Genomic DNA, 27,546 nt, shown 5'->3' on the forward strand with positions numbered 1-27,546 from the left:
TGAATTGCCGAGTGTTGCTCCGATGACGTCGAACGGCGGGGTACAGCACTTTCAATGTTCTTCCTCTTTGCATTTCGAGTTTCCTTTCTACCTCGGCCCCTTTCAACTTCGCTTTTAATTCAGAATTAAATTGCAGCTTGTATGTTCTTCTTCAGCCCCAATTACCCCTAAATGAAATACTGGCCATTTCTGACTTTCCGAAGACCGTTGCTTGCAACCAAACACCACCTTAAACACACCTCCCTTCCATCACATCTCTAAAACCATGTCTGGAATCAGCAAAGCCTGTTGCTCGTTCGTGATCCTCAGAACCATTGAATTCTGCGATGTTTCAATTGTGCGTCGCTGACTATCACCGTGGACAGAATCCCCCCTGTTGTGTCCAAGGGCTACCAACCCAAGGGAGAATACAAGACCATCAATGGCCTGAAGACCTGTTAGTTCTTACTTTCCCTGAACCCTTATAAATTGAGCTAATGAGATCACTTCTAGACGTGACCGGCCCGGAATCAGCTACCAAGGCTATCCTGGTCATATTTGGTCAGTCAATGAACCTCACCTACAAACCGACAATTCACTGATGCAATTGCATGATCTACAGACATCTTCGGCTTCTTCGACCAGACCGTCCAAGGTGCCGACATTCTCGCTACGTCGACCGACCAAAAATACCGCGTCTTCATTCCCGACTTCTTCGAGGGTAGCCCCGCCGACATCTCGTGGTACCCCCCCACCACCGAGGAGCACAAGGAGAAGCTGGGCCACTTCTTCTCGACTAAGGCCGCGCCTCCCCAAACTCTCTCCAAGATCCCCAATGTCGTCGCCGAAGGCAACAAGCTAGCCCCTGGCGGCAACTTCGAATCTTGGTCGATCCTGGGCTTCTGCTGGGGCGGCAAGATCGCCTCCCTGTCTTCCGGCGCTGATAACAAGCTATTCAAGGCCGCCGTGCAGTGCCACCCGGCTATGGTCGATGCCAATGATGCAAAGGCCGTGAACATCCCCATGGCGTTGCTCGCCTCAAAAGACGAGCCTGCCCAAGACGTCAAGGACTTTGAGGCCAACTTGAAGGTCCCCAAATACGTCGAGACTTTCCCAACTCAGATCCACGGCTGGATGGCTGCGCGATCGGACCTGGAGAACGCCGAGGTGCGCAAGGAGTATGAGCGCGGATACAAGACCGTTCTCGAATTCTTGCACCAGCACTCGTAAACAAAACAAAAAAGGGCACAATCGACGGGGAGTTTCTTACCGCGGATGTTTGATGATACTACGAGAACTAGACTCCCTAATAAGAGAATGAGAGAAATGATGTATCAGTCCTACATGGACAAACCAAAAAATATCTTCCACATAAAGTTCTTCTGGTATATCCCAAACAAGGATAGGCCCTGGAGCTTGATCCATTTTCAAGGTTCTTTATATCATTTTTGCTTGAAGTCAGATACTGAGCAGTATATAAACATTTTTTTGTCCTTTAAAAAGAGGTACTTTGTAGGAAGATGGTGTGATGCTCGCCGCTCTTGCCCGCAAGACGTCATCACTTTTCAAATTTCAGGTTAACCTCCCTAACCTCCCCGTTCCTTTATTTCTTTATTTTTACACTCTGATTCAGGGATTTATTAATTCATAACATCGTCTGTTTACGGAAAAAGCTCGGTGTCACCTACTTGCCGCATTGCCGCTTCCAGGGTTATCCCACGAGCCGAGGAGCCGAGATCAGCACTCCGCATATAGTTCTTATTTCTTATTTCTTACTTCTTACTTCTTGTGTTTTCCTAAGGCATTGTATTTAATTAGAAGATGCAATAATTGCATCCTCGCGGGTTCCGATGTCTTTCCTACTTGGCCGACGTCGTTCCTCGGACGCAGACGCAGTTACTACTACTCGCGATGAATTCGACACACTCAAACGATCATCATCGCATCGCCATGTTCCCAGCGATCACCAAGATGACCATAATGACGACGGGGGATTCCGAAGCCTATTCCGAAGGCGCGGCAGTAGTTCAGATTCTCCAACAACAACACAAGTAAGAGTGTCTATTTTGTCATTATGACAGCTAGCTCACGACGAGAAAGGAAAAAGAACAGTCACCTTCAACTGAGACGAGCCCGCTGCCCAAGTTACGAAGAGGAAGTAGTGGCCGACGAGATGACGGCAAAGATCCCCATGGCTCCCCCAAGTGTGACTCGCCCGCAGCAGGGGAATACTCCGAGCCAGCACAACCTGGAAATATCTATGATTTTCTCGATTACAGATTAAAATTGGCGAGCGAACCAAAAGAAAATTCGCTTGGCGCTAACCCTAGCCGACGAGAAGAATCAAAACCTACAACGAAAGACATCCAGGCAATGTTGTCTGGGGCACCTCACTTCCTTCTGGAGAAAGGCAAACATGGTCGATGGTATCCCCAGGTGATCTTCCCCTGGGATGAGCAGAATGCGGTAATCCAACATATGTGGGATCGCAAGCCGTTACCCCATGCGTCCTTTACTTTGAGCACACTTCACGCTCATCTGCCGCTCCCAGACGACTGGGCCGTCAAAGGCGGCGTTCCGACTGGAGTCCTCGACTGGCGCCGAACAGGCGCTAGCAACAGGGCAACGTTCGACGTTGGGATCTTCGAAGTACCCAACATGCTGTCCAATAATGGCAAAGAACCGGGCACTGTCGGTTTCCGGCACTTTCTTGAATTACCTGTGGCTGACACGATCCGATACATCGGCCCCGAAACCCCAAGGAAACCTCCATATTTACAACAAGTCTCAACCATGGCGGCAACGGAGGCGTTCCATTTAATGGAGGGATATGATAAGTCGTATTCACAATGCCAAAGTGGTGCCGTGTATAATCGGCATAGGCTCATCTGCGAAGGCCCCGAGGCCTGGAGGCGCATTGGAGTACGAGATATCAACCTGCGATCTCTGGTGCAACGCTTAGAACATTTACGCAGGTTCCGACATGATACGCTCACAGAGGGATCGGCGAAGACAATTTTAGATATTGAAAGTCCGCGTGAGTTGCACGACATTTTACACACGCAATTCCTTCACCCTCGCCCTCCACATACCGACATCATAGAGGGTCATCCAAAAAGCGTCAAATCCCAAATCAAAACTTTGGCAATCGTGCTGGCCACCCCCGGAGCATGGATCAATTTCAGTCTCCCCGAATGGCGCTTCCGGGCAGGACAGGTACTATGGGAGGCGTCCTTGCATGGCGATGGGGACTGTCTAGACCCTAATTCAAGTAATGAGAAAGTACCGCGGGATGTTTTGATCAAGTCTGGGATGGAGCGAAAGTGGTTGCTGATCCAGCTGCTCCTCTCTGCTGAATTGCTGCTCCGCTTGGATGGCTTCGTTCGAGTTGGCATGTTGCATGATCCACAAGGTGGTCATATCACGATCCATGAACTTGTACAATTCGAGAAATTGCGAGAAGGCAAGCTGAATTGGGATCTGGTTGTTGTGCGTCGGTTCCTCAACAGCCTTGATATCACTTGCCCGTCGCCACAATCAGGGCCATCTCCGGGTGGGTCACAATCAAACCCCATGGCCACCAAGTCTCATGAGAAAAGCCATCGTTTTTCACTGCTTGAAAACATCACTCGGCGTGGCGAGCCCCCTGTTGCGGATCTACAGTCTGCCTGGGACTGCGAACTGAGCTCTTCGCACGTTCGGCAGCAACTGGAGGGTCTATATGTCTTTGCAGAAAACATCGGGTGGCCAAAATTGGCTGCACTGAGAGCAACCATGGCACTCAAACTTGGAGACCCTAACAATCCGGTTCTACCAGCCTTAGTCGTTAATGACAGGTGGGGACGGGAAAAAATATCCAAGGAGATGTTACTGGCCAAGGAGGACATGTACACACGAAATCCCTGCCGGCGAAGCGTCAAGCTTTGTAGCTCTGGCGATCCACAGTCTAAAAATTTAGGCTGGATCTCGCGCTCCTTGCTCTCCGGGTTCGTGATACCAGGAGAGGCGATTAGTCACCTTCTCATGGCGACGCTGCTTGAGAACGACGCAGATGCACTGGATCAACTGGGCTCAATTGCGAACCTCTATGGAGGATTCGTTTATGGCGAACGGAGTTGGTGGAGTAAAGCATGCGTAGCCGGACGTGTCTTGTCTAGTTCAAAGGGAGCTAAGACGTGCATGGGGTGGATCAGCAGTGACATGGTGCCCCGCGACGAGATTACACGGGAACTATTCAAGTGTGGATGGCTTGAACTCCCAGTGGAAGAAGTTCCGCAGATCTCAAGAAGGCCTCGAATCAAGCAGGGAGCCAAGCTTATGATGGAATCGACACCGCTAGGCATGGGAGATATCACAGCAGAGGCCTTTACGCTCCCAACGGAGAATCCAGAGCCAAGTACAACACCCAGTGTCAATATTCAAGGGTTGACCCTGTCTATCAATGATCACAGGCCTCCCAATAGCAACGGCATTACAACTGCTGAGACATCCATGTCGTTCTCGATCGAACGCACAGATGCTGGAGTTTCGACTACGGTTTGTTTTCCCCTAAAGTATAATGTGCGCTTTATCTCCGCCCATGAGTGCTGTCCACCGTTGGGGGTCGTCTCTCACAAGTCAGCCGACCGCGAGGAAAATGAGAACCAGCAGCCTACGAGACCCATGTCCAAGTACACACGTCTACCAGGCCATCCTCTGCACAGCTCTTATCGATACAAGTATGTTTCGTTGGACTCCCTTTCCTCTACCCCGGCACCGCAATCGACATCGTCGCAAAGCCCGGAGATTATTGTCATCGATGCGCGGGGTAACCGAGACAGGGAAACATTCGCTCGGGCGTGGTGTGCTGCTGTTGGGTGCCATGCAATCATAAGTCGGTTCGGAGGAACTCGTGTGACATGTTGTGTCGCGTGTTCAATAAGGCAAGCGAGAGCGATTGATGTAATGGTTGTAGTGCGTGTAAGCGAATGAGGTCCCGCAAGCTGCTATTTCTGGAGGCCGAGTTTGGGAGTTTGGAGGGCCTGGACGAAGTAAATGAGTCCGAAACACGAAACGGCCATAATGGCGCAAACCGGGGCATTCCATGATTGAGTACAATATAGGAATAAGTCTGCGGATATTGGCCCCTTTTTGGGACTGGGAAAAAAAAAAGCCTTTGGTGGCTTCAACGGCTTTTCTCCGGAGAAGCCATGGGGGAGGGAGAAATCCAAGCCTCTCAAGACGGGGGTGAAAAGCCCTCGTTATCGGAGAACGCCAGCTAGAAAATACAACATAGTGAATACCACCTTCCCCTTCTCCTTCAGCTGAAAACCAAAAATTAAAATAATAAAATATAAACACAAATCATGATAGGGGCAAAAGGGAGAGAGGAATGGTTTTTTTTTTCCTTGGGAGGACGCGTAAGGCAGGTTGCAGGTTAAAAAGGGTGACCCTCCCCCTTGAGGGAGCCGACGACCGAATGAAGTCAAGGGCCCCGAGGATGGTGAAACAACCGGACCAAAACTGAAAGACCAGTAAGGTCCCTGCATTGCTGGTCCACAGGGAGATCTCCGATCTCACAATTTATGGTACCTCCGTCTACTCCGTCCGGAGTTCTGTTACTATATATATTATACTCCGTACTCGTAGAAGTATATTCCCGGATTAGCGGTATAACCCTAATTGTATTATATTGCCTGGATCATATTCCCATCCTATGCAGAGTTATTCATATTAGATCGTATCATCTGCATAATCATGCACATGGAGAGTCTCTTGGACAAATTAAGCCTTACCGAAACTTCCTAGGAGTTGCAGGGCGTACGTTGTACGGAGTAGACATTCCAAAATAGCACCAACTCCGAAAGTATGCCACGCGACAGACCATCCTAGGAAACACCCCCCATCGGATAAGCAGCTTCCCAAAGAATGGCCATCATAGCATGCCTCATACCTCATAGGGTATACCTGCACGCCACTGCGGAGCTCGGCAGTTGGGGATTGGCAGGGGCTTTGCCTATTAATCCCAGAAGGGAATAGTTAGGGGCATTTCTGGAATTACAATGAAACTACAACATTTAATATGTACCTAAGTAGACTAGTATAGACATGGTTAAGCGACATCTTAGAATGTAAAGATTATTCTACTATCTACCCACCCTGAGTGTATTCTTGGCTAAGATTAACAAGATCTGGCTCAGCCCTGGACTCCTGGACCCTTGTTTCAGTTTAAACAATTGGCCGATCGACAACGACGCGACGCCCGTTGGGCTTTACCTAATTGTTCAAATCTTCCCAATGTGAAAACACGATTACGGACCTTTATGCTATGTTGTACAATGTACAATACGTATATTTATGTTGGAGATATACGTATATTATGTACACTTATGTACACTCGTACATATATTGATTTTATGGTAGAGTCGCTTAACTCGCACCACGAGATCTATCGTACTGAACATTCGCTGCGTCATGATACATGTGCTGATTGTTCAGCTACACAAGAATTCCAACTCCAAAGACTCTCCGTTGTGAGACCCAATAGTATCGGCTCTTGTACATTTCTCAACACCCGTGCTCGTCGATCTTCGACCAGAGTGTGTTAAATTGCGGGGCCAGAGCGTGGGCAGTATGTACAATGTGTCGTTTTGCTTCGCAAAATGGCGGTGGAACCATCCCCTCAGGCTTAAAAGTTCGAAGATACAGCATATATATTGTACATTATACATTAGACATTAGACTCTCCTGGTAGGTTGTACACATCACGTTGTAAGGTGGCTTGGAGAGCGCGAGAGAGTACGGAGTACTCTATACGGTGATCGGTGGCGTTTATTGGCCTTGAGGGGTTTTGTTGACGTGATACACCATACAACAGTATGAAGATCATCGTACACTCCAGCCCACTTCGTACCAGAACAGTATTCTCCAAGCCACGCCATATTTGACACGTTTTCCTTTTTGGTTTAACCGGTGGGAGTCGGTAATAGCCACCCCCTTTTTCTCTCTCCCCCTCTCATCTGTTGCAACAAGCAGATTATACTTTATACGGAGGAGAATAAGCACCAATTCCCCGTGATTTCTCCATTCAATAGAACCTTCCATTCCATTAGTCCATGGAAGCTGAGACAGAAGGAAAAACCCCCGAGATGAGCCCCATACGAATGCCAAGACCGACCTGTAACACGCTACCACATTCAAGACGATCCTTAATTAAACCTTGACCTGCCCCACGCAGAGTTTGTGAGATCGCTTGCACTTTCGCACTATGTTACCCTATGTTGTCCTCCATACGGAGTACGGAATACACAGTGGGTTTTTTAAGGCTTTCGGACTGTTATCCTACTTGGGTGTAGTTCAGGGCTGTGTAGATGCAGACTGATGTCTACCGATTGGCTTTCAAAGTACAATGCTATATTTTATTAGAATGGAATCAAATCTTAAGGGCCACGTACGTGTTTCTAGAAATTGTCCCCAGATACGCCATCATAAACGATGAAACAGTGAAATTGTCCTATTAGCGTTTGGTATATGATTAGGCAGAGACGTCTCATCCAAGGTACATTGTGGTTGGATCCATGAAGAAAGGTCCGTGATCATTGATTGGTCCACTATTCCCATGGCTCTTTTGACGGTTTTCTTTTCTTCTTCTTTTTTCCTTCTTTTTTTTTTCCCAGGTAAATATGGCCCAAATAAGAATTTAAAGCTACCAGAAAAGGGGCAAAACCGAAACCACTCATTAATTTTTTTTTTTTTTTTTAAAGGAAAATAAACGTTACATTGAGACAAACTAAAAAAAAGAAAACAAACAGGATTTAAAACAATAAAATAACCTGATACACATTGACCGTGGACCCTGAATCTGTTTTTAGCACAACTTACCCGATGGTTCGTTTCAGTTCACATAATGTTAATAAATTTTACGAAGTAAAAAATTGGGTAGTAGAATTTCTAGTCTTCCAGAAGGCCATGTGGTTGATATCGAACTACACAGCTCTCCTTCGAGAAACCCTCTAAGTTTATAGGGATCATCAGCCTTTAAAATGACCAGAGACAGAAGGTTCTTCTTGATGGACCCTCAAATCAACAAGCCTATTGGCTCCGGGTGCCGACCTAAGCTCGCGTCACCAATCACTTATTTGGGACTTGAAGGATATATTCCCCAGTTCATCGATGATTGACAGGTATCCTTGTTGGCCCTAAGCCTAACTGGTATTGTATATCTCGAACGGCCTCCAACATCCACACATCCCCACTGTTGTCAGGGCTCCCAGACCATGGTTCCTCGGTTCTGCGTCATTTGAAGAACCGGGTCTATAGTACGCAATCAGGGGCATTGGCAAGTTACCTAATCAACCGAGGACCAATGTGACAGTGACAGGATTTTTTAAAAAAAGGGAATTACATATGTCAAAAAAAAAGAGATGCCCAGAAAAAAAAGAACAAAAAAGGGAAAACCTTGTAGAAAATAAGAAATATTCTCCATCCTAAGCGCCAGTAAAGTCTGCGATGCGCTACGTAGTAAATCTAGAGCATTAAGGGAAGTTGTCCGCGGACCCCTGAACTGATCATCCATTGACAATGACCTGCAGTTTATTTGGGCTAAATCGATACATCCGTGTTAGTCTTAGTTGGTATGAGAGCCACCTTGTTCCACGTACGGCGTGATATACATACTTGCGAAAATTAAATTAAATCAAAAATCTCTAATAAAAAAAAAACTCTCTTTTAAAAAAAATATAATAAAATAAAACAAAACAAAAGACCTTTAGGCGTTTCACCCCGCGATTAGCTTCTACCTGTTGGACTATACCTACCATGTTCGATCTGCTCTTCTTCTTTTTACACCGTTCACTTCATATTCGCTCCTTTGAATACCCTGTTTTTCTTTTCTTTTTTTCCCTTCTTCCTTCTCTTACTAATCTCTTTTGGGTTATTATCGTTTGACTTGTGCCCCTGGTGTGGTTTCTTCCTCGATCTCAAACTGGGCTACAATAAACTTCTAGGCCCTAACCCCCTCCAAATCCCCGGCATTCCACGAACACTTTACTATAATTATCATTGATTAATTCGCAATTACTGGACTGGGAAACTTGGGGACCCGGAACCTGGAATCCAATTTATCCTCGACCATTCTATTGCAAGATTACCTCTATACTTTGAGACACGGCGGGCCCTAACATACTCCCAACATTCTCGCTCTGAAACGCGCGCAATATCATACCTGGTCCAGTGTGACGCATGTGGACCAGAACTCGGGAATTGAAGCAGCGTCATTCTCTGGAGGCACTCGGTCATATTCTCTCTGCGGTGTCTGTATGGCCTTGCGCGGATTCCTATCGCATTCACCTTTGATTACGCCTCGAGGTACTCTCACCCAGCTGCTTCATAAAGCACGCCTTTCACTTCGCCAGGGCCTTTGATGTTCCTTCGACCGACATCGTGAAACAACCGTGCTCGTGGGAGCTATGCCCATAGCTGTCGACCATATGGCATCGACAGCAAATTCACAAAGCGCCATGGACGCAAATGACAAGAAGCGTAATAAGTTAGGATATCATCGAACCTCTGTCGCATGCGGTCAGTAATACATCCCAAGCACTTCATCGCCCTTTTTGCTTGTCGCCTTTCTCTGTCCGTCGATCAGCAGGAAATAGACAAACTCTCCTTTCGAGAATGGGGTATTCGCATGTGACCATGTTACTTATACCTTTACAGTGCACTGTCGACGACGAAAGATCCGATGTCTTGTAGCGACAGATGATACGGAAGGACGATGTGAAAACTGCATTCGATTGCGAAAGGACTGTCAGTTTTTTCCAGTGGACCAGCAACCACCGATTGAAAAGAAATCACGACCAAATTCGAGACTGGAGACACCATCAACCGAGCGCTCAAACACCACACCAATTGCTTCCTCTCCGACTAATTTGATGGCCGACCACGCCGAGACTTTCTACCCCTACCAGGCTATGCCAATGAGCACCTCGTCCGCGCAGGACATGTCAACGTACAACGTCGGAATGGTTCAAGCCAGCATGAGTCTAACACCAGGTAGGTTTAAACAATTGTCTCTGCACTGCAATCCAGACGCATTCGTTGACTGATTGATCCGAACTAGACCGACCCATGGGACCAGGAGACTTTGCTGGGCATCAACCAATTGACCCCGGAGTCGCGTGGGACGAATTTACCACAATAGCAGACCCACAGCTGTTGAATACGATGGCAGCCGGAAAGGGTCAGATGATGAATATGTCACCCAACTTATGGAATCCCGGGAGCATACACTCAGGCCTGCCACCCCCTTCGCCAATATCTGCAGCATCTTCAATGGGAGGCTCATCGCAACCTATGGGCCAGACGGCATACGCTATGCAGCCAGATGGAACAGTTTGGCAGGTCCCGCCGCCACCACCACGAACCATGAGCTACCCTGGACAGGAAATGGGCTCATCATACCCTAATCAATTTCACCCACAAATGCCCACGGAGCTCAAACGGAGAATGACCACACCCGCACAATCCCTGTCTGCCACGAGTTCCATGGCCCCACAAGGCTCGCCAGGAACGCCTGAGATGCATACACCGGGGTCGGTCTCATACCCACCAGGAATGAATTACCCACAATGGCAGGATATGAGTGCCATGTCCGGAATGGGCGTGGTGCCATATCCTATGTACCCCGCCGAAGCAGTTCCACAACATGTATACCCACCTAATCCTGCTTCGATGGGACACCCCGGAGGCCCCTCACGGTCACCGAACCCATGAAATCCTTTCTTTTCATTTCTTCGCCATATTCTTTCTACCTCTGCCACGCTTACCCTTTTCGCATTTCTTCGAGTCCGAGTTTTATCACGTTGCACATCACATTCCTAGACGGCCTGTTTCATTTCTAATACCCCGAGGGACATACACATACCTTTTACCTCCAATTGGCATTTCATTTTCTATATTTTCACCTCATCCTCATATACCGTGGCGGGTCTGCTTTGCAGCTGGTCATTAGCGGGCGCAAGGGTTTCCGGGTGGCTTTTCTTTCCCATTGTTTCTTGTCTTTTCGTTTTCTATCATGGCATAGTCCCCACCTTTTCATTCCCCCTCCATCTCTTCGGGTTCTTTTCAAACTCGGTCTGCTTTTTGCGTGTTTCTCTCTATCTCATTTGGTGGCATTTCTCCCCCAGTTGTATGCGCGGGGACTTTTTTTTCTGGTTGGTGGTTGTCTGGATTGGAGTGTCATTTCCCCTCATATGTTGGAGCTTTTCTTTGGGTCACCCTTATAGACTTTTTCTTTCTCATTCCCCTTTATTCTCATCGAAGATTTATGTGTTATTTCGTCAATACATGATACCCTTATCATTTCTGCGGCTTCTGTGTCATTAGGAAGATGAAACTCCCGCATGTGAGACAGATATGGACCAGCCCAACGACCAAGATAGAATATCGATTGAAGGGTTGCTATACCATATTGCAATCGTAGATCGGAGTAGTCTCGACCACCTCGTTCTATTCCTCTGCTCCTGGGCTCCGATCTTGTCCCCTCTGGGTCTCCAAAGCACGTACCTAATTTGTGCTTGAAATACTTCAGTTGCAAATATTGCACAAGCCTACATTGCATATCTATATCTCTATCTATATCTATATCTATATCTTTATTTATATTTATAATACCTTGGCTTTCTCTCCGGAGTTCTTGATTGTCTATTCTCAATGTACTATAAGAGCCGTAACTGTAAATATGATATAAGTTTCCCGTTTCCTGCTTACAGAACTGTACATGTACGGTGCACCCTTGCTTTGCCAAAGGCGAATTGTAGACAATAGTAGCACGGAGTACTCCGTACGAAGAATGGTATTCTTGCTCGCATCGAATAGTTGTGGCATAGCTGAGGATGAGCGGTGCATAATAGCTCACATGCAAAGAAATGAACAACAGCCCAGGACCTTGACTTGTTCTCGACGTCTATTGGTCCGGGATCCTTCCTGTTCCCAAACTGGAAACCCGCACAAAAGCCGAGTAAGGCTAGTCATTAGTCGAGAGAAGCCAATTGAATACTCGATACCTGTGAAAAGCATTGGGGTTGTGAGGACAATTTATGTCCCTGGATACTCCGTACATGAATATAAATGGTAATTGACTCTAGACTCAAGGCTATCTGAGTTCGTGATAACAGACTCCTTGACACATACAGGCAGATAGATAATAAGCAGATAGAAAACCGCGAGAAATTCTGATAACAAATAGCCAGCGGTGATTTGTACATTAACGATCTCGCGAACCCGAGTTAGTCGGGCCCTTGCATGAAGATAGAATGAAGAAGTGATTGGCAAGATAAACAAGAGCATTCTGACATTCGGTTTCCTCCACGGAGATTGTAATCTTCGATTTTCTGTTGCGTGATCTACTAATGGCGTCGCGTCAGTGTTGATATCCCATATTGCACCAATAATCTGGTCATTCCCATATCGGTGTGAGACGCAATCAGAAATTTCGAAGATCAGTCACATCAGAGATATCGCCATCTTTATCTCACAGACAAGGAGCCCTAGAAGACATAGGAGATAAGGGTCCATTGTCCATTTACATCGTAGCAATTGACGCCTTGGGATCCGCATTGGAGGATCCCCCGGAGATCCGATGGGAAGTGAAACTCTGGGGTTGAAATCTGGAGATAGTAGAGTGGTAGTATGATGGCGGTGTAGGGGATAGATCCAATGATAACGCATCATTGTGTCAGGCAGGGGTCTTATCTCTCTTTCTGCAGGTTGAATTTTCTTTGGAGATACCTAGGATTCTCCCTGTTGGTTGCGATATCAGTGAGCACATTGTTTAGCCCCTTAGGTAGCGTCACGTCTTATCGAGACGGTCTTGGTGGATAACCACACGGCAAGGCGTCAATTTTCTTGGGTTGCTTGAGTGCAACGTATATATAGTGCATTGTCCCTGGTGTTTCCCTTTTGACTTCGGCTTCACTTCGGTGCCAACCCGGTCAACTCGATCAAATATGTCACCTATGTCGACTTGGTTCACCCAGAAGGAAATCAATACTTGGTTTCGTTACATATGCGCAAAGTTGGTCTTCTGTCTCTACGCTCTTCGCCCATAGGCAGATGCTGCTTCATATGGGATCAGTTAAAATGCCTCGACCTTCTAAAAGATTTTCTCGCGTAACCGCAAGAACCGCACAGGAAAAAAAAAAGGACCCTTCAACCCCTCACTGCACTCTGCGAAGACCATGACCAAAGTACCAGTCAGATTGGCGTTGCGGGCTGAATGTGCAGGCGCCACGGCCCACCTCTGTGCCTCGACAATAATTGCCCAGTGCTCTTTGCCCCGCGACATACATATTCGGGTTTACTCGGGTGCCTGAGACAGTGATTTCCCCCACTCACATCCCTGATCCAAATGGATTTGACAATTGGATTAGACAACACGGATGACCTGGTGTACGAAGTACTTTACGGGTTATGCTAACAAAGAGATAAGGTCCGAAGTTCCACCGAGTTGCATTCTGTTAGGATGACCATGGTTAATTACATTCTAATTACATTGCTATCAGCACTTCTTATCTTGGATTCCCCGACTTGTGGTGGGTCGTGGGGCCAAAAAAAAAACAAGTCTCCAGGACTACCATACTGGAGCTGATTACTCCCAGGGTGTCATTGGATCACCTTGTTCATTTATGCCTCGCGTGCCTGCTCCGTATCCCGATCCGTGTCCCCGTCCCCACATGAGTCGACCAGGCTCCTGGGGACAATTGATATCAAAACGACACGGGATACTTCGATCTCTAACTTCATGAGAATGACCGGAGTTGTTCCTTAACCCCGCCTTAGTGCCGCCACCAGTGGCAAACTGAAAAGAAAATCGAAGAGGAGCAGGGATATTAACCGGTACGGAAGTCCACCTCAGGATCCCCCGCGAAGGTGGCAGATGCCAATGAAGATTGATTTTCGAAGTTGTCGGTTGCCTTCTTTTTTTTTTTACTTGGGTACTTTACCTCGTTTGGGGCGAATATCGGGGAAATTCCGTGACAGGCCGTCCTGTATGTCCTCTCCATACACGGATGGTACCGTTATCGGGTAATATAGGGATCTCTTTCTGAGCCTCTCGGTGAGTCTTCACTCCATTGCTATATGATCGTAGTGAGGTGATATTTATTGCTGGTTCTATATTCTATATGATCGCATATTTTTGAATATATCCGAGATATAACAGTATCTACTCACGCTGTGGAAAAAAAAACAGCAATTCATCTTTTTTCCTATTCAAGAATAGGAAAGCAAAAAAAAAAAAAAAGAGAGAAGAGAAGACCCATAGAACATTTCTTATCTTTTGAGGATCCATGCGTTACTCGGTTTCCTATCATTCCGCCCCGCTAAGAGCATTGACTATAAACTTCAATATCAATACATCTGATGGTGCATTTTCTCCCTGCAAATTATTCACGGGTACCCCGCGAAGAGCTGCCCTCATTGATCTGAAACATCTCAAAGAGTATAAGCGATTGATATCTCGAGACGGGATGGATGACTACGTTGGCTTTCAACCCACGAGACCTCTCTGACTGGACCGGGATGTGTACTCCACCATTAACGAACAGTACCCACTTGGTCTGCATCTGGACTCTCTCCAAGACGCTAAGGAACATGATGCCTTTGGGAGGTGCCATGTTCTGTCTTCTCAAGCTTGGTGCGACTGTTTCCAATTATCCATAAGAATTGATAGTACCTGCGTTTAGACCGGTCCCGACTCATATGAGCGGGCAAGGTACATTAGTTTCAACTTTAGTACGGAGCTTGCGACTGCTCGGGCCGATGATTATTTGAGATGCCGGTCACATCTATACTCGAAAAAGCAATACCAATGTCAAACGATATGATATGTTTTAAACAAAAGAACAAAAAAAAAACAACAACCACTGGGGCCGTGCGAGTATGCAGAGAAAGAAAAGATGACCTTCTAGATCCGATAATACCGAAGTACTCTGTCTCTTGATACAAATTTGATTGGAGGAAATAGTCTACATATGTTGGATGTACTATATGCAGGAAGCAAAATAGAGAGAAAAAAAAAAAAAAAAAAGTAATCGGCTTTAAAGCAGACGGGAGTGGCACAACAAAATCTTGGGAATCGAGCGAAGCGCCGTAAATCGGTCATTTTCCCGTGACAGTAATACTGGTACATCTGGTTACATATATATTACATAAATTACAAGTCCACCTTGTTCAGCGTCACTCTGGGCCCTCTTTGGCTGTTTAGATATTATTCTTCTTTCCCTCTTTGCTTGGTTTATTTCTGTTCTTTTTTTTGAATATCTACAATATCTACAATTAAGTACGGAGTACGTCTTTGATTCTAACTTATACTTGGTTATTGTCATTGGTCGGCAGTAAACCAAAACTGCCCTTTCCCCGTCTTTCCCACACAATTCCCTTCTCTCCTCTCCATCTTTCATCTTTCATCTCTTGCCACTTTTATTCTCATCTTTCCTTTTGTCATACTCGGAAGGATTTTACCTTCCTTCAAAAGATAGATCTTCTCGGGGCATGAGCGTCTGGAGGGTCTAGCCCCCCCTCCACGACTCATCAGGAAATCCCAAGAGGCGTCGAGGCTGGGTGGTGGTCTCCAGATCCATCGTGTGTTCGTTTCGTCCCAGTCGTCAGCTTAATTATCTTATTATCATATATTATTATCATAAGATCCGTTCCGTGCTAATAGGCGTTTTGCGTTGACAGACCCTGGTCGTTGGCTGAATCCTGCCAATCGTCGCTCGCTTGGCTGCATTCGATCATCAACTTCCGGCAAGGGTCTTCTCGTTTACGGCGGGTACGGGGGAATTTCAATTCAACCCACCTTTTTTTTGGCCGTTCATCCCCTCCCCCCACCGCGGTCGCCTTTCTTTGAATTACCTCTCCTCTCTCATCGAAACCCTCTCCATCGGAGATTATGGAGGGGATACATCATGGAGGGCATGGGGGAGCCCGGCCTTCCCAGCCTATGGCCTTTCCCGACTTCGACGCTGATTCTCACATGATGTCCGACGACTTCTCCTTTGACACTCCATTCAGTCCCTCTGGTTCCTCCAACGCCAATGATGGCGTCCTCGGCAACTCCATCTTTCCCGAATGGACGAACGGTGCATCGCGTGGTGACAACCCCGATGAGATGCAAAGGAAAGATCCGCTGGCTGCTCAGATTTGGAAACTCTATACCAGGACAAAGTCTCAGTTGCCCAACCAAGAGCGCATGGAGAATCTGACATGGCGAATGATGGCTATGAATCTCAAGCGCAAGGAACGAGAGCAGCAGGCTCGGTAAGAAACACTCCGGCGAATCTCAAAAAGCATCTAGCTGATTTACTAATGTCGGAACAGTGCCTCGGAAACTCTAAGCCCGGCACCGAGCGGCATCGCGCAGATGCGCTTGTCCGACGAAGTATCGCCGAGTGGTCCCGATGCTTCGCACGACATGAACCTTGATACCACTTCGGATCCAATGAATCTGGATGACTTCATCGTTCCCTTTGATTCGCCAGCCGAGAACTCCTCGCATCCTCCTGTCGATCGACACTTCACAGCAACGCCGACTGGATCAATTCCTATCAAATCGCGCAAGGACCATGCGATGATGGATTCGTCCACCGCCGCCTCATTCCCCCACCCACCCCAGGATCAGCGAACAAACTCCGAGTTTGGATACGTCGCCCGTCGGGTTCGTAAAACGAGCGTCGACGAGCGGCAGTTCTTCGCCGGTCTGTCTGTTTCAACCCGGAAGCGGCCTGCCGATGCCTCACCCCAGGTTCCCCCGGTGTCCAACGCTATGATGGCGCAGCACTCGGAACTCTCAGCGGCGATGCCAGATTACTCGCTCGATCATCCACCTTCTGCCTTTGCTCTCTCCGGCAATGGCACGGTGGGCCCGCGCAGACCTCAGCACCATCACACGCACTCTAACATTCCATATGGATTGGATACGTATGGCATCAGCGAAGACCACGGGATCAGTTCGGCCGGGCCTTATCAGCAAAATTTCCATTTTTCACCATCAGATTCTCCAATGACTGCAGGAAATCCTTTCTCCAGTCTATATGCCCAGACGCCGCTCGCCTCATCACTTAACTCAACCGAGTTCTTCTCGCCCCCGCCTTCTGGCTATCAGTCTACTGTGTCGACCCCGCAACCGATTTATGAAGGGGAGCAGTCGATATTCTTTTCTGATGCGCCGTCCGCTGAATCCCACACCCAACGCCGCATTCCTAATTATATCCAACAGCGTCAGTCGAACCTGTCTGCTTCACTGCAGCCACGTTACATGTACAACATGTCCAACGGCGAATCTCACTCAGGCAACGCAGTTACAGGGCCACCAACTACTCATGCGTCTGGGTTTTCGGTGCCACAACCGCAGCATATCAACCCGTCACAGGTGCTTGGGCACGGCGAGTTCTCCACAACGGCGCCTGCCAGCAGCATGTTTACCTTTGGCGGTGATTCAGATAATGAGGATGAAGATGGCAACTTCGGTGAACGCGGAGGCATTACCATGCCAAATGACTTTGCCTCTCTGGATGAGTCTGGTGAGATAAGCGCCGGTCTTCATTGGGACGGAGGTTTCCCCGGATCAATACAGTCGCTCCCAGGCTTCAGTGCTCAGCACCGCAAACATGTTACGATAGGATCCACAGACATGATAGATGGCCCATCTGAATGGAACCAGGGGGGCACTCTTGGCCGCGGGCACGGATCCGCTGCTTCGGTCAGCGAGGTTCGCAACCAAAACCAGGATCCTCGTCGCTACGGGAAGGTCCCTCGCACAGCATCGACCCCCAATGCTGCTGCACTGCTCCGTCAGAGCTTGAATGGCTCGGCCAGCGGGCCTCCGACAAACCACCCCTCGCCAAGCACGCCCCCAGAGTCCGGTCTCAGCAGTGCGGTACCGTCCCGACCAGGCAGCCCTGGTGGGTCGAAAAACGGTGACCCGAACGCGGGACCGACCACCTGTACCAACTGTTTCACCCAGACCACCCCTCTTTGGAGGCGTAATCCGGAGGGCCAGCCTCTTTGCAATGCATGTGGCCTGTTCCTGAAACTCCATGGCGTTGTCCGGCCACTTTCGCTCAAGACTGATGTGATCAAGAAGCGAAACCGTAGCAGCGCCAACACCCTTGCTGTTGGCACTTCCCGGTCATCTAAGAAATCTTCCCGCAAAAACTCCATTCAACATGCCCCATCTACATCAATTTCATCCCGCATGAACACTTCTGAGTCACCACCCTCAATCAATGGATCCAGCACATTGGGGAAACCCGGTGTTGTGCCAATTGCTGCTGCCCCACCCAAGTCCGGTCCCCCAGCTGGCGTCGCTCAGGCCCGTGCTGGTGTGCAAGTGGCACCCAGACGGCAGCGCAGACTCGAGAAAGCACCAACTGGGTCCGACCCAGACGCAGACGACAGCCCTAAGTCAACTACTCCCGCCAGCCGGTCCAAAGTCGTGCCATTAGCTCCGGCGATGGCACCACCCGCCGCCGCAAACCCAGCGAACCACAGTATCGCCGGTGGGCAGGGTGCCAGCCAGGAATGGGAGTGGCTGACAATGAGTCTGTAGTCGACTTCTGCCCCATGGTCCTTTTCTTTGCTGAGTTTTGCCGATGTGTGACAGGGCCTAGCCACCACTATAATCTCACGTATTACACGACTTATGTCCTCGGCGGTCGTGGCTCCTTTATTAAACTGCAATGTCTTTCCTGATTACTATATGTCACGTGTGCTTTTTGCTTTTTTTTGTTGATTTGATTGATACAACCGCGTCTGTCCGGGACCCGAGCTGCTTATTATGTTTTCTTTTATGTTTTCTTTTTTGTTTCCTTTGTTGTCTCGCAGCTCGGAGCCGGGCAGAAGTGCGCATCTCTCTCCGTCTTTGTTTTTTTTTCCTTTTTTTTCTCGATATTATTTTACTCATTTATCCTTGAACTTCTGCTGAGCAGGCTTTGATTAATGGATCATGTTATCCTTGCGTGATTACTTTTAGACCTGGACTTCAATATGATCATGATTTTCTCCAATTCATTTCCTTCCGATGTTGAGCTTATCACCCTTTGGGTGTAATTGAGCCCTAAGTGCTACTTTCTTTCCATCAGCTACAGGCTGAGCGAAGAATGATCTCACAACTAGCTTCAACCCCGGACATTAAGCCGGGTGGGAAACAATCCACGTCATATCGACGAATAGTCGGGCAGTACTACTTGAGAAATAAATTACTTTTATGCCATACAAATCCAAGTCATATCTCAGTGTATTAACCAGCAATCAAACTAACATCAAGATAGCTGGAAAGACAGTATGGAACCTCTTTCGGTCAATATCAACATATTTACACATTAACATGGCAAAGCTGATTCTTTTCAACAGGGCAACATGTCTAACACAGACGGTGAGTAGCCATCTCGTGGGTTTCCGTCAATCATGCAGAACCCAACTCACACATAGCAGAAGCCTCCGAACAATTCACTACTAAAACGAACACCACAGATAGGGTCACTGGCCGCGTCCATGAGTCTGCCAGTAACGCACGCGAGAAGATAGCTGAACAGCTCCAACCTGGTGCGTATTTCCAGCGAGGACAGCACATGGGTTTTGTGTCTATGTCGAGTGACGTCCGATCTGGAGTCGGACCCCGGGTTGCTTCTTTGAGTACCAGCTAAATAGACCGATTGCGTTCTGCAGGAGACATGAAGGCGACATCTCGTCGCTTGTCAGATACACCCGATAATATCTGGCAATTCGGCCAGGGTGGTGCCAGAGAAGAGCGAGATTATGGGCTGGAGAGGGATAAGTCTTTGCTGCAGTCGGCGCAGGAGAAGGTGGCTGAGGCCATTGGAGGAGGGAATCGTGGTTAGTTGCTCATTGTGGCAATCATTCCATATTTTGGTATAACTAACCAGAGTATTAAGGTGGGAGCTGAATTCCTCTCGGAAGCTGATTAATTACAGACGACTATTATATAGAATGGAATTTCACGTGAGATGTTTATACATCGATTAAGAAGGTCTATTGCATCGTTCCTTCTCCTATCCGTTTATTCTATCAAATTATTGATCAAACTCCGATGAACGTCTAGTAACAGCCCTTCCTCATTATACCGAGGGTGGACTACTTCTAGCCATGGCAAATTTTCTGAATCTTGTGGCGGATTCGCATCGTTGAATTGAATATACTTGCAGACATTAACATCGTTTGTCTAAAGTCTACATGGAATTTATATAATAATGGTGTTATAGAACATAGGTGGCTCTCAATGAATTGCAAACCCAATATTTTGCAGAATATCACGATATACTTCCCGTTTGGGGAGATATGTATGCCTTAGGCACCAACTGATAAATCACGTGTGATAATGAGAGCAAAAAAAGAATCACCGACAGCCATCCATCTTCAACAATCAATTGACTTTGCACAGCCATGGGGTCCAGCTCTAAAAGAAAGAAGGATAAGCAAAAGGACTTCCAGGTTAGAACTGCAAACCCCCGTTTCTTTTGTCCAACCTACTGACCTCTGCAGAAACCTAAACTCAAGGTTGGGAAAACTAAAGCGAAGCCCGACAACTACACCGATACCAGTTTCAAATCGAAGTGTATGTGCATTTTTCCGGGCTGCTTGACGTGATGTTATGCTCACAATTACTAGCAATTGTCCTCACACAACAATCCCTCCACCTCTCCGCCCCAACTTCAAATGCCACATTCACGCATAACCTATCTCTCCTCTCCGCCAAGTCCGACAGCCAACGACGCGACTCGCTCGCTTATCTGACTACCACGATATCCTCTCGACCAGTAAACTCGCCTCTGCCCCAACCAGTGAGCGTCATTCTACCATCTCTACTGCCGCTCATCCTCGATGGAACCACCAGCGTACGGACCCAGCTTCTTAAGCTCTTGCGGACCCTGCCACCGGGCGATGTCGAAGACCATGTGGCGCAACTCCTTCCCTACGTTCGCGCAGGAATGACCCATCTTGCAGCGGACATCCGTAGTTCTGCTGTGGAGATTCTATCATGGATGGTCGAGGCAGCGGGGGAATCAACAGTTTCCTGCGCGGGAGGATGGATCAAAACACTCAACTGCTTCTTGTCTGTGCTGGGCTGGCACACCGAAGAATCATCACGGTGGTCCTCAAGCCGGGCTTCATTTGGGAAGCCTGGTAGCCAGGGTAAGCCCATGGTCAAAACGCTTGGGGCTTTGGCGATGTTTTTGGATGCGGGGATCGGGAAACCTTCTATCGGCGGTGTCGATAGTGAGATGTCTGGTGATGATGACGAGAGTACCGACTGGCCGTTCCCTCTTTGCCAGACCGCTCAGCACATGATCTCAGACTCATCTACCCCATTCGCATATTTGAATCTGTTTGGGAAGCCGCGCGACGAGGAAGGGGAAATGTACGAAACCCGTGAGGACAGGTACCGCGTGTTCTCGACTCGTTTCCAGCCAGCAATCGAGCGTGGAATCAAGAGCGCCAGAGAGGAAGGTGGCGAACTGGGCCGTGCATCATCCGGTGTGAGCAAGGTGTTAAAAGAAGCGATTGCATACGGACCGGGCCCATGAATTTGTTCAGGCAAGGTTTATGAGCAGAACCAAAACCATCCAATAGAATGGTACCATGACCTAGACTTGGGCCTAGCGCTTTTTTTCTGGGCTTTTACCTACAAAGCCACCAGTGGAGCACGCATCCGATCCAAGCCAGCTCGGACATCAATACCAGGGCATCTATCTTTACAGCGACGGTCTCGCCCCGCGACAACTGCAACCACCGCCGAATAGACCCATCGGTACGCCCCTTCGGCCGGGGTGGTCGTGGGCTTTACGCCCTTGCAGCAGGTAAAAGCAAGATATATACAATATCAAGGTCTCGAGCCAAAGCCCTAAGCTGGAGCCTCATATATCTTTTCATAGAACATCGATTTTAGTCATTAATCCCTGTATGCCAGAAAATCACGAGCAAAATAATCTAACATTATCCAAAAAAGTTCATTCTTCTAAAGAAATCTCCTGGGAACAGAGAACTGGACCATTGGAGTTGGAGTTCTATTTGTTGGCAACCCCTAAAAAGGCAAACATTTAAGTTTGTAGATTTATTATCGGACAGGCTACAACCAATTTAGAATGTGGAACATGTACAACATAGTACTCCGAGTCAATTCCCGATTCCAGCCCAAAGGCTAAAAGTAAAAAAGCCTTGGAACATGCTTGTGCTATGTATGTTGCGCAATACCTAGGTCTGTCTCTTATTCGCCTACCGTTTCTTTGTGTTCTTGGAAGTGGATATCTTTTTTACACATTTGAGACAAAGAGGGGAAAGACTTGACATGTCTTGTAGCGTGGGTCTGGCACTTCTTTTTATTTTTTTATTCTTTAATTTTTAAGGATTCGGGAAACTGGGGACTGTGAAGAAGAGCGTTTTTTTTTTCGGAGATTAACGCAGGAAAATCATAGAGAGGAATATGGTGTACGGAGTACTACCACTACCCATGTAGGTAATGTAATGTGTGGGAGGGATCAAGGCAAGGGATAATGATAAAAGTTCGATTTATGATTCATTCCAGAATCCTATCTCTTCTAATTGAATGAGTCTCACATCCAAGGTTTGCCCTAAGAACTTTCTCTTGATTACCAAAGTCGAAATGGTATAGATCAATAACTAGTGATAACTATTAGTCCATGAAGATCCACCGATGACTTGTACTGTGCCTATGTACCGATATGTGCATATTGATATATTGATATATTGATATATTGATATATTGATATATTAATATATTACTCAAATCATTCAAATGATTTTAAATTAAATATATTATGTTATTGACTATCACCTTATTTATTTCCAATAGTTCAAGGGTTGAGTGTGAGCTATCTCACCCTCTCATTTCCCCGATCTACATGTACTTTTATCTCAGGATCGACCATGATCGACTGTCTCTACCCGTCTGGAGGATCCCTAAAACCTCGGATCTGCAAAGGTCCGATTTGAGGTCTTGCTTTATCCGGGAATATCACGCTAAGTTAAGTGTTTGACTTGACATATTCTGAATTTGATACCTCACATCTGGTGCGGAGTACGGAATACGGAGTACAGGGCGGCCTGACGTTTTCTCTCTTCCCCCGGGGCCCCTTGCAGTCATATCTAAGGGGAACAAGGAGAAATCCAATTAAAGAAGAACAGTTCAATTGATGATTGGTCTGTGGTTGGCCAGCACTGTCCCTGGAAAAATAAACACAATGAAATAAAAGTATCGACTTCCAGGCGGCAACATGCAGCTGCATTAGCGAGTTTGCTGTGTCATATTGCCTTCCCGATCCAAAACTATACATCGCAAGTGCCACAGCGTGTTTGACGGTTAGAGTTGTCCAGAGTGAAAGGTTCTCCACAAGGGCCTTGCTTGGACGAATTCCTTTGGATGAACCCGTCTTCATTATCTGCAGGACCTGTCCTTCAGATTCGTACTACCGTTTTAGCCTCAACCTGTATATCTGTGCCTTTCCAGCCGAGAGGGGTCCCCCCCAGACTACTCCTGTGTCCTAGTTCAAGGATCCCCTCCAAGTAAGGATACGACAGCTCACCTGGGATCCTATTAAACTCTCTCTATTTCCGTCTCGCAGTTTCGACTTTTGTTCGCTCTTGATTCTCACATAGAACGCCATCTTGCCAATTCTGGTCGACTTTGTACATATTGACACCCCCCCCGTATATAGTGGTGTCAGCTTGTGTCGACGTATCATATTCCTCGCGCGTCCATATAACCAGTCAGCCCCCTATCGTGTTGGCCCTCTTGAGCAGGTGAGCATGTCTTGCTCCCGAGCCAGTGCCTCGGTTCGTCTTCTAACTTGGGAAATATAGCATTGTCTGTTGCTTTACCCATTGAACACCCTGCATTTTTATGTCGACATCCGGGAACCGTCGGATTGCAAAGTCAGCCAGTACTTGATGCTCCGTCTCCCTATGAATCAGTCTGATCCACTGCATGACTACGCCGTCGCACCAAGCCCAATTGTTCGGACTTATCGACCTGATCCTCCCTCGAAACGCAGGCTCCCCAATATGACGTCCACAAAGACTGGGCCACCACCTCAGCCTCTGGTTACCCCTAGGCCTCGAGGCGGGAGTGCTCCACGACCAGAAGCCCGATCAGCAGGTACCGCTGAAAGAGCTGGTAGAAATGAAAACCTAGTGGACATGGTTCGATTCTTCCAGACTCAAAACATGCCCTCTCAGACCTCGCCTCCATCTCAACCTCGTCCACGCTCTCGCGCTCCCTCTCAACCTCAACCCTCGAGTCCTTCCGATACAACCACTGCACTCCCGATTCCTATTTCGCCTAAGGAATCAAAGCCTGAATCGAAACCAGATCCAAAGCAGGATGTGAAGCCATTTCGTCGTCGCCTCTTGCAGTTTGGCCAACGCCAAAAAAAGGAATCATCGCCCAGGTCAAAGGAAGAAGACCAACGGCGCCAGATCGAAGCACTAACAAGGGGAGGATATCTTATTCCAGCGTCGGCTTTACCCAAGGAGTCAAAGGGACAAAAGGAGGCAAAACGATCAAAAGAAAGCCTTTCACTGTCTCTCTCTCGATCTCTTTCCAGATCAAAGAAAGATGTAGAAACCATTGGACAGCCATGGCTGCAAGCCAAAGTCGATACCGACATACGACCAACTGAAACAAGACGTCGCTTGGGCTCTCTGAATCTTGATGACTTTGGCTCAATGGTCGATGTCGCAGTCTCGCTCACTTCCGATTTCGACGATTCTATGCCGCCGCCGTACCAGTCAACCGATCACTCCACCCCCCAATCCCCACCAGCTATCCCAACGTCAGGTTCTATGGCAGACCTCAACTCTCAAAATATCACCCGGCCAGCTTCCTCGTTAGCTCCTACCAGTCATTCTTATAAGAACGAGTCAATTGATGAGCAAATCCAACGGCCATCTAGCTCTGCGGAATCGGATATCCGTGCCGACCCTGTCTCACGAGTCACCACCAACGCATCCGTGGGTTTGAATGGGACACAGTCACAACCCCGGTCGTCCATTGATAACCGAAAGCGAACCCAGCCAGAACAGTCTTCTCTTCGCAATGTGACACCCTTGTCGCCTACCTTGAAACTTTTCCCTGATGTTGCCCCTCCTCGCAAATCTAGCAAGGATGCTTGGAGAAACTCATCAATTCCTCGGTATCAAACGATCGAAAATACCACAGCATCACCCGCATCTCCGGCATCCAGCTCACGAACTGGGCCTTCTGACAATGTACCCGAAGTTTCAGATGAAGCAAAAAAACCATCCGATGGTCTTATAGATGCTCCAGTCAGCAAGGCAGAACCAAAGTGCTCAGGTGCCCTTACGCCTTCTACGAGCTCTTCTGCCGCTGCGCTATCTACGGAAAAAGCCCCAGAGAATTCTACCTCGCAAGATGAGACCAAAATTCGACCGCTCTCATTGTGTCTAGGCACATTGCAGGCATTTCCTCTCCCAGCACCTACAAGGCCTCTGCCATCACTGCCCAAAGCTAAATGCTCGCCGATTATTCAGGACGGTAACGCTCAGTCTATTCGAGCGATTGATTCTGAGCCATTGTCTTCCATTCTGAATTCCCCGTCGGCCACACTTGTTGAAGAGCACGAGATTAAATCCGCTGTGGACAATCCTTGCGCCCTTGGCTCACGCCCGGTAACCGCTCTTGGCAGCGTTGACGCTGGAGATTCAGTAGCCGAAGACGAGGAAAGCCTGATTACCACTTCGCTTTCGGAACACTACCAGCCAACCCCGGAACATTGCACTCCGAGAGGGCGTGTGTCAAGCGTGCGCATCCCTCGAATGCAAGAACTCCCCGAAAGCCCTTCAAGTCAATGTGATGAAAAGGTCTCAGAGGGGCAGCCTTTGGCTGACTCTCCTGTCCTAGGACACTCTCTCCCTACAAAATCCAATGGCAAACGTGCTGCTCTGAAGGAGCTTCAGATCAATTCCCAAGTGAGTCGAAACAACCTTCCATTTGGTCTGCCATCGCCGCCGCCCACTGCATCACTCCCATCAGCTCCACCTCAGCACCCACCTCCTCCGCCTCCTGGGAGAAAAGTTGGTCAGCGCAACTACATTGCGCCTAATGTGGCTATTCCGCCACCGATGAGGAACATAGAGGCGCATCCTCTACCGGGGCCCTACCGAGGTTCGACCTTGTCCCGGAGCGACAGTTCAGGGAGCAGCCTTCGACATGAGAGTTTCCCCGAAACATACCAACAAAGTCGCCCTGAGTCTCGCCCAGAGTCTCCGCTTCCATCATCAGACGATGAGGTCTTTGGTCCAGGGATAGACACCAAACATTCGCGCCGGGAGGCCGACAATTACCACCACCTCCAGCCAACACATCGAGGATACGAGACAAGGGATCCGCGGCAGATGCCCTCCCGCAATCGACTTCGTTACCCCAATCCCGCGCGCCCTATGACACCTCAAAGCCGCAGCACCCATAAGACTTCGTCTCCTCAGTCACAATATTCCCAATCAACCCACAGATCCAGGGAGTCTCAAAGTAGTCGACACACCCGCGCTCCTCAAATGGATCACTACCTCGAAGACCGGGTCGCGAATCTGGAACGCCAGAACCAGATTTTACAAGCTGCTCTTATGGCGGCGCTCAATGCTGGCGTCAAGAATCCTCTCGAGGGTCTCAATCTCGACCCGAACCTCTCATCCGGCCCCTCACACGCTCCCTTTACACACCAATACCCCGGCCGCCATTCATCACGACCTGATAGCTGGGTCAGCTCTTCCTACAGCAGTGAGCACAGTGGATTTGAGGCTTCAAGCTCCTACCGAGATACCAGACCAAATGTCAAACAGCTGGACAACATGATCGAAGACATCGAGTCTGGTTGGCTGTCGGACAAGTCCGGTTTGAGTGGAACCCGAATTGCCCGCAAACGATAATAACGATCTTTTATTTCTTTCCTTATATTTCTCTTACAACTTCATTGCTTCTGACGGAACGAGGTTACTCATCTATTGGCTTGTGATGATCTTTTGGCTTCTAGTTCTACATATCCCGGTCCTGTCTATCTTGGCTTATATTTTCTATGATACCATCCTGTTTGAACTCTTGATTTTCTTTTTCAATTTATATTATTACGCTGAGTGTCACGTTATATATCACTGCAAGCAACAATAAATCAGATCTATATAGTTCCGAGTCGAGGTTAACGTAGTTCACTGTACGAAGCTCTCACATAATCGAAACTACTTGGCAGATCTTTAATGATAGAAATGGAGTTATCGATTGAAATTTGTTATTTTGCCAGTCTCTGAAGAACTTTAGAGGTCTCTACAGGGTGATTTTATCTACCATCCATGGATGTTTTTGTGTCCATCCAAATGCTTAGTCATTTGTTTTGGAGACGCCCAAGTGCACCTGGTCAACTTTTTGAACTCCATGCGCTTCAATCATTCTGGCTGAAGGAAAGTACATAGCGGAAACAGCAATTACAAAGAGACATGAGATACTCAGCGCTCGTCTAACCCATCCCTAACCATAACCTC

At 48.0% G+C, this 27,546-nt stretch overlaps 7 protein-coding genes across 7 annotated transcripts; all 7 read left to right on the forward strand.

The window, feature by feature from the left end:
- Window positions 1-246: 246 nt before the first annotated feature.
- Window positions 247-1,209, forward strand: N7537_004229 (dienelactone hydrolase family protein; the record flags this gene model as incomplete). Its single annotated transcript, XM_056895286.1, has 4 exons — window positions 247-294; window positions 366-436; window positions 493-540; window positions 602-1,209. Exons 1-4 carry the CDS (start codon window positions 266-268, stop codon window positions 1,207-1,209), a joined length of 756 nt encoding a protein of 251 aa, XP_056755034.1. The 5' UTR covers window positions 247-265.
- Window positions 1,210-1,829: 620 nt separating this feature from the next.
- On the forward strand, window positions 1,830-4,950 carry N7537_004230 (uncharacterized protein; the record flags this gene model as incomplete). The annotated part of the gene is made up of 2 exons (XM_056895287.1): window positions 1,830-2,030; window positions 2,080-4,950. The coding sequence occupies 2 exons, from the start codon at window positions 1,830-1,832 to the stop codon at window positions 4,948-4,950; spliced, it is 3,072 nt and encodes a 1,023-aa protein (XP_056755035.1).
- Window positions 4,951-9,385: 4,435 nt separating this feature from the next.
- On the forward strand, window positions 9,386-10,731 carry N7537_004231 (putative C6 finger domain protein; the record flags this gene model as incomplete). Its single annotated transcript, XM_056895288.1, has 3 exons — window positions 9,386-9,537; window positions 9,676-10,011; window positions 10,079-10,731. The coding sequence occupies exons 1-3, from the start codon at window positions 9,426-9,428 to the stop codon at window positions 10,729-10,731; spliced, it is 1,101 nt and encodes a 366-aa protein (XP_056755036.1). The 5' UTR covers window positions 9,386-9,425.
- A 5,179-nt stretch (window positions 10,732-15,910) lies between these two features.
- Window positions 15,911-18,568, forward strand: N7537_004232 (uncharacterized protein; the record flags this gene model as incomplete). Its single annotated transcript, XM_056895289.1, has 2 exons — window positions 15,911-16,278; window positions 16,339-18,568. 2 exons carry the CDS (start codon window positions 15,911-15,913, stop codon window positions 18,566-18,568), a joined length of 2,598 nt encoding a protein of 865 aa, XP_056755037.1.
- An 809-nt stretch (window positions 18,569-19,377) lies between these two features.
- On the forward strand, window positions 19,378-19,859 carry N7537_004233 (Pre-rRNA-processing protein ipi1; the record flags this gene model as incomplete). The annotated part of the gene is made up of 3 exons (XM_056895290.1): window positions 19,378-19,393; window positions 19,453-19,563; window positions 19,687-19,859. 3 exons carry the CDS (start codon window positions 19,378-19,380, stop codon window positions 19,857-19,859), a joined length of 300 nt encoding a protein of 99 aa, XP_056755038.1.
- A 562-nt stretch (window positions 19,860-20,421) lies between these two features.
- Window positions 20,422-21,563, forward strand: N7537_004234 (IPI1/TEX10 family protein; the record flags this gene model as incomplete). Its single annotated transcript, XM_056895291.1, has 3 exons — window positions 20,422-20,469; window positions 20,521-20,593; window positions 20,647-21,563. The coding sequence occupies 3 exons, from the start codon at window positions 20,422-20,424 to the stop codon at window positions 21,561-21,563; spliced, it is 1,038 nt and encodes a 345-aa protein (XP_056755039.1).
- Window positions 21,564-23,943: 2,380 nt separating this feature from the next.
- Window positions 23,944-26,940, forward strand: N7537_004235 (uncharacterized protein; the record flags this gene model as incomplete). The annotated part of the gene is made up of 1 exon (XM_056895292.1): window positions 23,944-26,940. One exon carries the CDS (start codon window positions 23,944-23,946, stop codon window positions 26,938-26,940), a length of 2,997 nt encoding a protein of 998 aa, XP_056755040.1.
- Window positions 26,941-27,546: the final 606 nt, after the last annotated feature.

This window comes from Penicillium hordei (assembly GCF_028827395.1).
Source record: "Penicillium hordei strain IBT 12815 chromosome Unknown utg000002l_segment0_segment0, whole genome shotgun sequence".
NCBI lineage: Eukaryota > Fungi > Ascomycota > Eurotiomycetes > Eurotiales > Aspergillaceae > Penicillium > Penicillium hordei.